We start from the raw sequence: 13,667 nt of genomic DNA, 5'->3' as shown, positions 1-13,667 counted from the left end.
GTCGGAATTTGTGCGTAAACAGTGTCATCTGTCACAAAAGTCTTGGAATATGTATAATTGGCGTGTTATCTGACGCCATTTGTTATCTTATCAAAAACAATTCTACATTTGGTATGATTGCATTGCGGAGAAAAACAGAAAATATTCATAGTTTTCAGACGTTGCCAATTTCTATTTCTAGTATTTTTCTTAGCTTCGCAAAAGTTGTACTAGTCTACCAACAGCCGCAACGCTATATTTTAATTTTAAAACTCCTCTTTCAGTTTCATTAACAACTAATTTTTATATAAAATAGCCTAGTATGGATTGGAAATTTGACAAACATTACGTGTCTAATTTCAGCTCAATAAATTTTTATGTTGCCTATTTATGTTTGTAATATATATGAAATGTTTTATTTAAACGGTTATTCCTTTTAAAAGAAAAGAGAATGCAAAACGGAAAACAATTGTAACCATCAATTGAGTGTTCAATCTGAGAATTCGCTATACGCAGACACCGTATAATTCTATTTGCCTAGTTAAGCGACCTATAATTTTATGCAAGTCTAATAACACAGTACTTATGAATTTGATTGAGAATTTGTCATACTGGATCGGGCTTGCAATCTCTTGCTGTAATCTTGTGATCACAAATTATATATCAACAGTCTACATTATAGTTTGTAAATAAAGTAGCATTGGAGCTTATCAGAGCTGAAAAGCGTATGATCTTATTTATGGATTAATCTTTAATTCAATTTATATCATTTGCAATGATTGGCAAGAGAATCGAAGTAGATTTCATGTTGTTATAGTTTTTTGAATTGTAGAATTAATTGGGAATTATTACATTTATATCGTTAACAAATATAAATTACCATTTGAATTTACTATATAAAGTTTTTGTTATACGTATCTATATATATCATGCTAAACAATTGTACATATTGCATGCTAAAGCTGCGGTGTTTACAGCAATGAAAAATGCTAGTAAATATTTCCTGGGAATTCTGCATTCATCAGGATAAATGTTGTCATCTTAACAAATGTCACGCCCGTTCAGCTGTTCATCGCACAAACTTTCGTATTTATAATTATATAAATATTAGTTTAACGCGATAATTAAATAGATGTAAAATATAGTATTTACCCACTTATCAAATTGTATTTGTTATGATAGAATTATGAGCAAACTTGTTTTCATTTAATTTTAAATAATATTTTGTAGTGTAACATTTTTGAATAATACAAGTTGAATTGAAATACGCTTTCCTTAAATACATCTTATTTGTTTATTAATAAATTCTAAAAGTTATCTCCAAATATGTGAACAATATGCTTTTAAAACAAAAGGGTTCGAAACATTTCAAAAACGGCCGACATGAAGCAAATAAACAAAATGTTGATTTCGTAAATAAACATCGCCACAAAGAACGCGCTGGGTGGAGTTCATCGTAAAATATTGGATGTCGGCTTTCACATGTCAGTTATTTTCAGTTGCCAATTTTGTGAATACCAAGGAAATTTTGGTGCTGTGAATTTTAAGGATGGTATATACAGATCAGCAACGATGTGTTGAATTGTGTACACTCATATGTTAACTTTTAAAGTTATATTTTTATTAATCCTTAAAGCGGCTAGTTAGAAAAATATATTGACGAGCATTGAGAGATATTCTTTTCGAATTTGTCAGCGCATAGCTTACGAATTACTTACCGACGTAACGCCGCGCGTTACAGCTAGTTATTTATATTTAAACGCGGTAGTTAGAAAATATAAGCAATGATTGATAGTGTGTGTACATTTTATATGGATTACCTTTATCAAAAAGGCCCTTTAATTTATGGAGGCTATGACGTCGCTTACCACAGATTAAACGATCAAATGCTCAAACTCATTATAATATGTGTATGATATAACACAGGTTCATTGTTGTCTATGCTTTCAGTTAACATCTTTAATTGCCCATTATCATTATTATTATTAAGATATGCAATTTATAATAAATAGTTCTCATTTTAAGTAATTTTTGGCTACACATTTTTAATATTATAATTTTGAAGAAATTTAAGAGTTTTTTAACAAATTGGCCTTCTGTCTGTCAGTCCGTCTGCCACGAGGCTGTGCCTCATGAACCGTGACAGACAATTGAAATTTCCATACATGATATATTACTGCTGTCATTATATCAACAAATAATAAAAAACCGAGTTTAAGCGATGGTTGGTACGTTCATACATTGGATGGGTGATAAAGTTAACCAATGGGCAACTCATTTTTCACAAAACCTATTGATGACCGATTTTTAGGGCGGTTTAAAAATTATAGTCTGTTTTAAAACATAACCAGTTGGTGACTATACATTGTTTATTTTCATCAATTCAAGCGGTGGGTATAAGATCTGCAATGTTACGTGCACACTATATTGATACTTGCATCTTTTATTCAAACTTTCATTATTATGTACAGCGGAGAGAACGAAATATTCTCGAACTACAAGCTGGAATTGCGGTGAAAATTTGCTCATTCTGCCTTTCTAGACATAGAAAAGGATATAAATGATAAATTCATATTGCCAATAAATTGAACATAAGAAAACTACTACATTATTACTTATTTAAATATAAACTAATAACTATATTATATATTTTAACTAGCTTTTGCCCGCGACTTCGCACGCGTAAATTCGGAGTAGTTAATAGATGTTATTATACATATAAATCATCCTCTTGAATCACTGTATCTATTAAAAAAAACCAAAACCGCATCAAAATCCGTTGCGTAGTTTTAAAGATTTGAGTATATATAAGGACATAGGGACAGAGAAAGCGACTTTGTTTTATACTATGTAGTGATGTGCAAGTAGCTCTCTCTGTTTGTCTCTTCTTCACGCCTAAACTATGGAACCGATTCGAAAGAAATTTGGTATGAGAATAGTTAGTGACCCGAGAAAGTTTGTTTCGAAAGGTGGTTTTTGTCACGAAAATCCCCCGTGAATGGGAAGTGTGCTGAAAAAATCCTAGGGTCCTCTATATCTTCCTTTGTTTGTAAGCTAGTAAAACAAACAAGAAATTGTAGTTCTGGTGACGTAGTTAGATCATAATAATTTTAATTTGGTTTTGTATCGTAATGTTAAGAATTTTCCAATAGAAAAGATTTTCGATACATAACTAAACATTTATATTTCTCGTTTTTACTTTGAAATCACAATCAAGCGATATATTATGGACAGACATAACTCCTGTAGGCGACAGGAGTTATGTCTGTAACTACGAAGCTATTCAAGTTTGACTCGGCCTAGACTCGTTGTACCCATTTATCGTGTTTAAAGTATAAAAACTGCTATTATACAAAGATTATTGGATGCATGTTAACGTTTTTCATCGATATAACAGGACCATTATGTGGTCTATCATCCTTTTAACGAGATATTGATCTTTTTTATGGAAGTACTTTTGCTTCTAATATTGAGTGAATTTTATAGCATTGTCCGGTGAATGTGAACTGTGATATCGAAATTTTATGGAGACAAATGTTGTAATCTTTACAAATTTCAGTGTAGCACGGGTGATATTTGAAGTAATATTTATTTTTATTTCCCTAACAGAAAATGTTACGGTAAGATTTACTTGAATGTGAAATCAGTCATACAATTCTGTAAGAGATTAAAGAAAGCAGAATTATTATCATAAATCTTTCAATGGAATAAAAATAAATAAACACGGAAAAATGCTTCAAACATTCATGAAAATACAGCTTAATTTTAAATAAGTTTACCCTAAGTGCTCTTGAATAACTCGAAATTTAACAAACTTTTTATACTCGCTTGTTCGCTGAATATAAAAATAAACATTGAGACTCATTAAGGAAGGAATTTGTGTAAGAAAAGTTTTATATTAATTTAATGAACTGCAAGATCAAGCCCGCGTCAAGTCGGTAATTCACCAATTAGTCTGATGGAACACTCACGATTTGTGTTCGTGCGCATATAAATACGGGGTTGGAACAAAACTAATTTACGCCACTTGATTGCTGTTTTGATAACGTTTTATTCTGGTGCATTGTTTAATTAATGTTTCATAGATTGGATAATTATGCATGGGCCGTTAATTAAATAATAACAAAGACATGTAACCGAGTAGCAAAAATACTAATCTTATATCTTTAAACGAGCAATTCTTGTATAACGATTTTCATGAAATTTAGTATATAGGGGGTTTCGGGGGCGATAAATCGATCTAGTTAGGAATCTTTTTTAGAAAATGTCATATTCGCGTTTTATTCGTGTTTTTTTTAACAAATAGGAGGCGTTTGAGTAGTCCCAATTTATTATGACTCTTCCTGACATCTATTGGCGAATAATAATACTATAAAGTTTGTGAGGATGGATGCATATGTATGTGTGCGTCTGTTACTCTTTCCCGCAAAAACTACTGAACCGATTGCAATGAAATTTGCTTCGTAGATAGCTGGATAACTGAAATAACACATAGGCACTTTTTATACCGATATTCCTACGGGATACGGACTTACGCGGTTTCAACCGCGGGTCACAGCTAGTAAGTAGTTAAATAACACCATATAATATCAATAGTCATCATCTATTAATTTTTAATATTTTAATCTTGATCTATATTTTAATAAATATTATAAAGGGGAAGAGTTTGTTTGTTTGAACGAACTAATCTCAAGAACTACTGGAAATTTTCAATGTTAGATAGCCCATTTATTGAGGAAGGCTAAAGGCTTTATATGTACCACGGGCGAAGCCGGGGCGGACCGCTAGTGAATAATATAACTATCTAGTATATCTCACCACAATGTAAAACAATATTTTCGATTTGATTTTCTTTTAAGTCCATAAAACTAGTTAGTGAAAATCATTCTTTTTACGCTACCCATTGAAGTTGCGTCAATCTAATCTGCACTATAAAACAATTCTAGGAACCACTACACAAACATGGGAATTAGATACATAGCTATTGTAAATACACAGTATGAAAATATCAGTAGAATAACTGTTAAGCATACAGTAGGTAAGTGCAGAAGGTAAAGATAAACTTCATATAAAATTAAAACTATTCATTCTCCAGTAGCAGTATTTATTATGCAGGATGATAAGTCTGAGACGTTTTACCGTTGTCCATCTGTGAATTAACGGTGCAGTTTTAGTAGAAACAGCAATGAGTAGCATTCTAAGCGAAACGGTTGTAGGATCGTCACGTTTCTTTGTTTATAGAGAGAAATATAGGTTAAGGATGATGGAGATTTTATGCGATATGCAATGAAATCATAATTGGAGTAAAGGTAGAACTTTATTGGTATGTTGTATATCGTAATATTCATTTGTACTTGATTATATTATACTGGGTGGAGACGTTTATACAACCAGAAATTTAACAACGTACATACATAAAAACGTTCCTGGTATATAACTATACCAAACATTTGTTAAATACATTAAACAATTTTATAAATTTTATACAAAACACCCTGTAGATCGTAGTTAGGTACTGTAACTCTTAATAACACTGCACTGAACACCATGACACTGCACTGCACTGGTGCCAAATTTTACTTTATAATTTATTTTTTTAGTGATAGGGTTAAAAAATAATGAATAAATCGCGTTTAAAATCAGTTAAAAAGTCTATCTATGTTTAATTTCTAAATGTATAATACTCGCGTAAAATCAAACACGAGAAAATATCAAACTTTACTCTCATGCGTTAGTGAATTTCTTACTTATTGTTAATGATGATACATTTTGTTTCCATTTTTATCGTAAATAACTTTATGATAATAAGGTTTTCGTTATTTCGATGACATTTATTTAATATTTTAAAAATAGTGTTATAAGTTAGTTAGCAATAGTGATATTGACGGATCTACTCAATAAATTAATTATCTGAGGCTAATTTACTTTATATTTAGGTACAAATTTCCCACGATGAATGGATGTATAGAAGGTATGGAACGCGTAGAAACTTACGGAATATTTGGAAGTCACTACGTTTAAGAAACAGACGTAGAGACTTCCAAACTGTCAATACAAATTACTGAAAAATGTGAAGTTATGAACCATTTCCACATAGCAAATAAATAATATTGTATTATATTAAAATATAATATACTGCTTCGGATATAAATCAATAATCTTATTGACGTGTTTGATGAATTGATTCGTGTCGGTTCCACATACCAGTTTCTAAACAAATCAGTTATAGATATGTCTATTTAACATTATAGTGAAAGTTAATTAATATTATCAATTCACGGAATGATATACATACATAGGGAGCTGCAAACATACATATAAACATCTTCATACTAAAATTTAGCACTTTAAATCCTGCTAATATTATAAATGCGAAAGTTTGTAACGATGTGTGTGTGTTTGTTGCTCTTTCACGCAAAAACTACTGAACCGATTGCAATGAAATATGGTACGTAGATAGCTGGACAACTGGAATAACACATAGGCGACATTTTGTCCCGATATTGCGGTGAAACCGCAGGGCGCAGCTAGTTATTTATATTTTGACATCTTTTTATATTGAGTGTAGCAGATAGATACGAATATAGCTATATTATTATTTATTGTTTTTAGATAAAGGAAAGTATGTGTTATAGGTTTAACATGTATAAACATAAATATCACAATTTCAGACATCTATGTTAAATCTCACATCCCGTCAAATAGCTAGGATGTTTTCACTCCAAGTATTAATATATAAATGCCTCGTGGGTTCCATTAGAAGCAGCCAAGTGGTGCTCAGTCGGAATGCCGACTTGTCATTACAGAGCAATTAATTTGTCGTCCCGATACCAAAGATGTCATTATGCCCGATCTACAATTCCATATAAATTCATTAGTATTACTGCTTATTCGACTTCCTTTTACATCATACTGGGGTGTGATTAGCCCATCTGGTTGCTTTCTTTCGTAATCTTTATTATATGATTTAAGTTAATGTTATATTGTAGAGAAATGCGTAGGCATGCGGTTTTATGCTGTTTATGATGTAGTCATTAGATGCTAAGTCTGTTATTTAAAGTAAAGTAACTTTGAAAATTTTTATATTTGACAGTTTATCATCGTAATTATTGTCATGTTAAAAGAATGGCAGAATTTAACTCGTAAAATAGGTGGATATATAGGAGATTTCGAACACAACCCAAACGTCAAATGTCACTTTTATATGTGAATAACACACAGGTATAAATTCTTAAACAAAAATAAAACAGCTATCCGATGACCATTGTTAATATCGTAAAATGAAATTACTTCATAATAAAGCGGTGATCATAAACATTGCTTATTTGTTATACTTTGAGAATAGTTTGTTGTCATTACTTAAATTTATAGCCAATAAGTTTTAATGTCCATAGGTAGTAATTTACAGTCGAGCACACAGTAATTAAAGATCGGAAGCAAATTGTGAATAACACTATAAATAATATCAACACCTATATATCAAGATACAAATGTTATTAAATATATTTCGTTAGCGATTCGAAGCCCTGGGGCTATAACGGGACCCTGTATTGGTATCGTTTGACAGTTATCGTTGAAAATTGCTAGCAATTGCCGTCGAAATCCCGTAACCAGTTTTCGTTGAACTGCGGCTGGGGAAAATGCTTTTTGATTTCCGAGAACGGATATCGAATGTATGGGTCTCTGATTTTGGCTTTTCTGAAAATTGGTGACTTGCAACGTATTTACGCAATTTACATCTGGCAATGTCTGTTCTGGAAACTTAATCTACAATGTTTATTATAATGACTAAATAATATTTATTAAATTGGAAACGTATTTTGCAATTACATATTATTGTGGTATTTATATTACAGTCTTTGTGTCTACTATTTTCTTAGTGCATTGTGATTTATTTAAGAATTTGAAATATATTACAATATGTGCAAAAATTTCTTCATTTTCGCAAATATTTTTTATAAGCAGTCTTGTAAATAATTTGACAAATATATGTATGCCAAGTGCCGTGCTGGGTAGAAAGACTAGTAGCCGATATAATTCAATTGCCAAAACCTTTAAATATTGGTGTATACCTACATGTGAAATGTGAACTGCAGAACTTATAGAAAGAAACGTGCGTTATATAGCCAAGCTACAAGTGTCATTTTTATGAAATACCTATTACATTAAATCCTCATCGCGGAGATAAATAAAATAAGTTTTCAAATGAAGTTTCTGGAAAATAAATAGATATTTCTTCGGGCTAGTATTATATTGGCAAGGTACTCGTAGAATGTAAATAAATTCCTCATTTATTAGATAAATCCATACACTGCAACATACGGAAATTTTAAAGAAATTGAAGATAGCATTAACAATTCTCTAGTCGAGGACAAGTGATGGATCAGCGCTGTAGGCTATTATTGCTTGGCCACGAAGATTTTCAATGGAATTATATTTTGTATGGAGTATTTTTATTGCACCTCTTACTGATTTGCATTTATTAAGTTTATTTAGGTAAGATTTTCCAGATATGGAAACCTTACTACCCTTATTAATTACTTGCGCTATTTTCGTACACGATATTTCTTCGATATTTTAATCTTCTTTTTAGTATGACGATGAGTATGATACAGAACTATACATGTATGTGAATGGATGTATGTGTGTATGCAGATATTTTTTGGCTCGCTCTGTTAACATGTAAGATGGAAAGTTTAGGTTAAAAAGTAGCGAAGGTGCTAATAAACTTCATTGTCAGAACGAAGACAAGAATATAAAATAAATCTTAAGTTTTTCTTCTATTTTTCTTTTTTTTTTATGGCAGGGCAAGCAAAGGAGCAGGTGGGCCACCTGATGTTAAATGGTCACCACTGCCCATAAACACTTGCAACACTAGAGATGTTACAAGTGCTTTGCCGGCCTTTCAGGGACATATATGCTCTTTTCTTGAAGGCCCCAATGTCGGGAACACCGTAGCTGGTAAATCGTTCCAAAGCTTCACATCTAATTCTATTCTTCATTCTAATTCTATCGCTCACCGTTTCCGTTCGATTTTAAGAGATAATGAGTAAGAGAAAACGTAATTATTTTATTATTAGTTATATTATATGTTTTTAGTTATACATATTCGCGCTGTTTGTAGCCATGCTATGTGAACAGTTCTCAGTTAACGCGCGTGCCCCCAGCCATGCATTATCGGATACGGGTTATGGACACTTACCTACGTTTGTCTGCTTATAGTTTCATTATTTATTAAAATATTTTAATTTTTATTTGATGTTATGATTAGAGAAATTGTATCATTATTTTTATAAAATAGTGTCTTGTTTTAATGAATACAATGCGTAGCTATATGCGAAGTATTATCAAAGATTACTAAATAATTACTACGTGTATTATCTACAGTATATTAGTAAGAACGTGTGTTAAGTGTGTTTATTTAGTATTTAAAAATAGCAAACTTCTATACGTATATCCTACTAGTCCTACTAATATTATAAATGCGAAAGTTTTCAAGGCTGTGTCTATGTTTGTTACTCTTTCATGCAAAAACTACTGAACCGATTGCTATGAAATTTGATATGTAGATATTTGAACAATACGTAAGCAACTTTTTATCCCGACAATCTTACGGGATACAGACTTACGCGGGTGAAACCGCGGGGCGCAGCTAGTATTCTGTATGTACGTATGTAACCACACGCCATCGTGTCATTTAAGTGTTGTGGAATATTTTTCGTTTGATGAAGAAATATCCTAAAATTGCATAATTCTGTGGTTGAGTCCAATATTAAAAAACTGTCTCGTGTATGCCAGAAAATAAGACCAAAGGAGAGAAAATAATAATGTTTATGTGTTGTTAAACCTAATATTTGAATTGATGATAGAAAACTTTTTACAATTGTATTATACATTGCCACTGTTTAAATAAAGCATTTATCCCTTATACACTGTTATGGCAATCATTTCTTAATTAATTATATCTTGAATAATTATGCATTAGCTGCAGTAAATGGTAGGCGCCTCGAAAGTCGACGTGGTCTTACTACAAGCTTGGAGTAGAACAAATTACGGTGTTTTAATAGACATTTTCCTGTTTGAAAGTTGATCTATTAGCAGTGGATTATTCGTGAGAATATACGTACTTTATTGAGCTATAAAATGTGAAGAATTTGCAGGCTTTTGCAAATTTACATTTGATATGAGATAGGGAAATGCAGTAGTAAAAGATTTTTAAGAGATGGTGTTAGATGCGTTTATCTGATTTTATTTACATATAAGAAATGAGTGGTATGGGTCTTTAACTACGATTAAATTTTCCTGTAACTCCTATCCTACTAATATGATAAATGCGAAAGTTTGTAAGGATGTGTGTATGTTTTTTGCTGTTTCACGCAAAAACTGCTGCACTGATTGCAATGAAATTTGGTACGTAGACAGCTGGACAACTGAAATAGCATATAGCATAAAGGACTTACGCGCGTGAAACCGCGGGGAGCAGCTAGTATGAGATACCTACATCTAATTCTTAATGATATACTGTATTATTATAATTATATACTATATTCTTACAATAATTTTCTTCCTAATTTTCTTTCAGATTCCTATACATCTGTGCTAATAGCATAAATCTGAAGAGTCTGTTTGCTCGTTTGAATGCGCTTATCGCAGTAATTACCGGACCGATTAAAAAAGAAATCATCAGTTTTGTTTTGTTTCAGAAATTATATGAAACCGAGAGTTTCAATCTCGCAACTTCTATGGACTTGTTTATTTTATTGACATGTCATAAACTGGTACTTCATTTTGTTGCCATATCGATGACACAAAGTATTTATAAAATCTTTAGTACATGTTGGGAATTAATTATTATGCTTCGAAGCCTATCATACATGGGACAATGCTTTTACAGTTTACTGTATTTCTTATTTCAAACTCTGTAGCAATTGTGGCCATATCAAACGACAATCTTTTTTTATTTTATCCGAAAAATATTGATACTGAAAACTATAATCTATAATCTAGTTTTGATGATGTTCTGTAGAATATCGCAAACATTAAAAATAATCACTATCTTCTATACTAGTACTAGCTACTGCACACTAGATGTCGCTTCCACCATAATTCCTTTTATAGGATCGCTAGTAGATCATAATTTACTTTTTTATTTGAATAAAGTCATATTCAGATCTTGATATACACATTTGTGCTAGATCAGACTATATAATGACACAGCACAAACATAAATGCAATTTATAGAGCGATAGTAGTTATCAACATTTAAGTATTACAATATAAAAGTCGTAATACTTTTATATACGGATAATTACGCATATTAAACGAATGAAACTTATCATAAGCAGGTGCTTATAATAAGTCATCTATTTTCATAAAAGAAAGTGGTGTTAGTTACACTGTTTATAACTCAAGAACGGAATAAGCGATTTGGCTGAAAATTTGTACAGAGGTAGCTTAGATCCAGGAGACGGACACAGGAAAGTTTTATCCCGGAAATTAGGGACATTGTGAGGAAAACCCCTGGTCTATGTTTTCTATGACTAAGTGGGCAATGCCGCCGGAGGAAGGCTAGATGCATATAAAAAAAAAGATCAACATATATCTAAATGCCAAAGATATTCCCCTAAATTCTCTCGTAGAATGTTCTAATCCATTTTATTCATACAAAAACTGACTTACCTTACACGACCCCTGCACACATATAGCCCGGAAGCCAGGTTTTGTGCATGGCGTCCCATCAGCTACCAACGCAAGCGACGCATAAAACTGCTGTCCTCGAGGTCGGCAGTTCAGTGTACAAGGCGCGTTACCTGCCAATTAATATAAATTTATATAATGTATCCAGTGTATGGGTATTTAGGAATGTAGTGTGGTTTCGAATATTTCTGTTTTTTTTTTTATTTAGAGAATCGTTTAGAGATTAAGAAATTTTTTTGCGGATTTTTAATGCGTTTTACAAATCATATTTTTTTCTCCCGACGCATTGTTTTCTATACTTTAATCAGCAGACTGTGTATTATTATCGTTTGTCTGTTCACGTTAAAACAGCTGAGCAGATTTTGATAAAATCTGATAGGGTGATAGACCAATAATAAATTCGGTTTACATTTATTTTGAAAGAAATAATTGTAAGGCGTGGCTATTCCATATATATGCAACTAGATAAATAAGGGGGATAAACTTAGCTACGTTACGAAAGTTAGATATAGGTAGGTGTAAATATGTAAATTTTTACGTCAATTTACTTTTATACCTTAATTCGATCAGAAGTATATGTGACATTTTCGACAAACCTCCCTAAGTCTTTTTACTTTTTCAGTACAGTGTAAGGAGTAGTGTTTCTAAAGCTACTAAAATCAGTTATCGTTAACCAGAAATAATAGAACCGAAGGCAAAAGAAAGGATAATTACCATCAACGTACGGCACCCAGGTGTAGAATCTTCCACGGAAAGGCCTGCGGTCGTACACGGAGCATTGCTCAGTCCGAGAATCGCGCACTGGCCCGGGACATGGCTGGGGACAGATACTCATATCTGATTAACATTGCTACTTCTTATATATACAAGAGTGTGTAGTATGCACACATTCTTGTGAATATCTTCATAATATTATGATACTGAAACATTTAATTTTAGTTTGAACTTTCCCTTGGCAGTTCAAGTAAACAAGTGGTATATTTTGAAAGAAGAAAGAAAGAAAGAAATAATGTTTATTTAACACCACCACATTTTTTAGACACAGTAAAATTAAAATTAAAATTAAAAAGTGAACTTATGACTAAACGGTGTGGTGATAAAAAGGGTAACTACTCAGCGTGTGCCACGCGTAATGCGCAGCGCTGATTTTCAGTAGCCCCTTTGATGTAACACTGTCCATAAACGCTAAAAACGTTGGTAGTGGACATATTATGTAATTAGTGTCTCGATGAATTAAATTTTTATACTTTTGTTATTAAGGTTTGACACGAAAAATCAAAACAATTACTCAAACGTGTAAACCAAACCGTCAAAGTGAGTTAATAATTATTAAGTCTCTAAAAAAAGAAACACATAACATACACGTTTCTTATAATATTGTATTTTATAATACACATTTTAATACACAATAAACGTTTTCTGTCTTCCTGTGAACGTTTTATATTTTTCCGTTGCCCGAAAGAGATCACTCTAAAGGTGATTAGGCTGCCCCCACTGTACATTATTTATAACAATTTTTTTTCTCATTTTCGTTTATGAATAATAAAATTGTTAAAATAATAAATAAATACATACCGCTGTGTTACATTCATGATATCGTCTTGCCAAACCGGGACAGTCGGGCACGTTGACTGCATCTCGGGATCTTCTCAGTCTGTCTGTACTCCGAACCAGCTTCCTTCTTTTCCTACTGCGGCGCCATCTGAATAGAATAGAACAGTCATAAATTATAATAATTGCCTATTCAACAAAATAAACCGAAACTATAGTAGACAATAAATTAACCAACGATAATACTTCAAAGTGGGATTGACTGTGGATTATGAATAATTTGTATTATCACTTATGAATCATTATTTAATCATTAATTGCAAGAAAAGACGAAGACGAGAAAAAATACTCGTGGGAAAAATTTAAATATAGCTAAGTGTATTGTGACGTAACTAAAATTAAAGGAATTATTAGATGTACGAAATTGTAAACAAATTATC

At 31.9% G+C, this 13,667-nt stretch overlaps 1 protein-coding gene across 1 annotated transcript in view; it reads right to left on the bottom strand.

Moving 5' to 3' along the window:
* The window catches only part of LOC119832028 (thrombospondin type-1 domain-containing protein 4-like), a 95,230-nt gene that overhangs the window by 29,273 nt on the left and 52,290 nt on the right, over nt 1-13,667 (bottom strand). The window contains exons 5-7 of the mRNA XM_038355612.1: nt 13,252-13,378; nt 12,391-12,493; nt 11,659-11,789 (exon numbers count right to left, since the gene is read on the bottom strand). Coding sequence (XP_038211540.1) covers nt 11,659-11,789; nt 12,391-12,493; nt 13,252-13,378 — 361 coding nt within the window. The remainder of the gene's footprint in view (nt 1-11,658; nt 11,790-12,390; nt 12,494-13,251; nt 13,379-13,667) is intronic.

This window comes from Zerene cesonia, chromosome 14 (assembly GCF_012273895.1).
Source record: "Zerene cesonia ecotype Mississippi chromosome 14, Zerene_cesonia_1.1, whole genome shotgun sequence".
In the NCBI taxonomy this organism is placed as follows: Eukaryota; Metazoa; Arthropoda; class Insecta; order Lepidoptera; family Pieridae; genus Zerene; species Zerene cesonia.
Note: the sequence above shows the minus strand (reverse complement) of the source record. Positions and strands in the feature narration are given on the sequence as shown.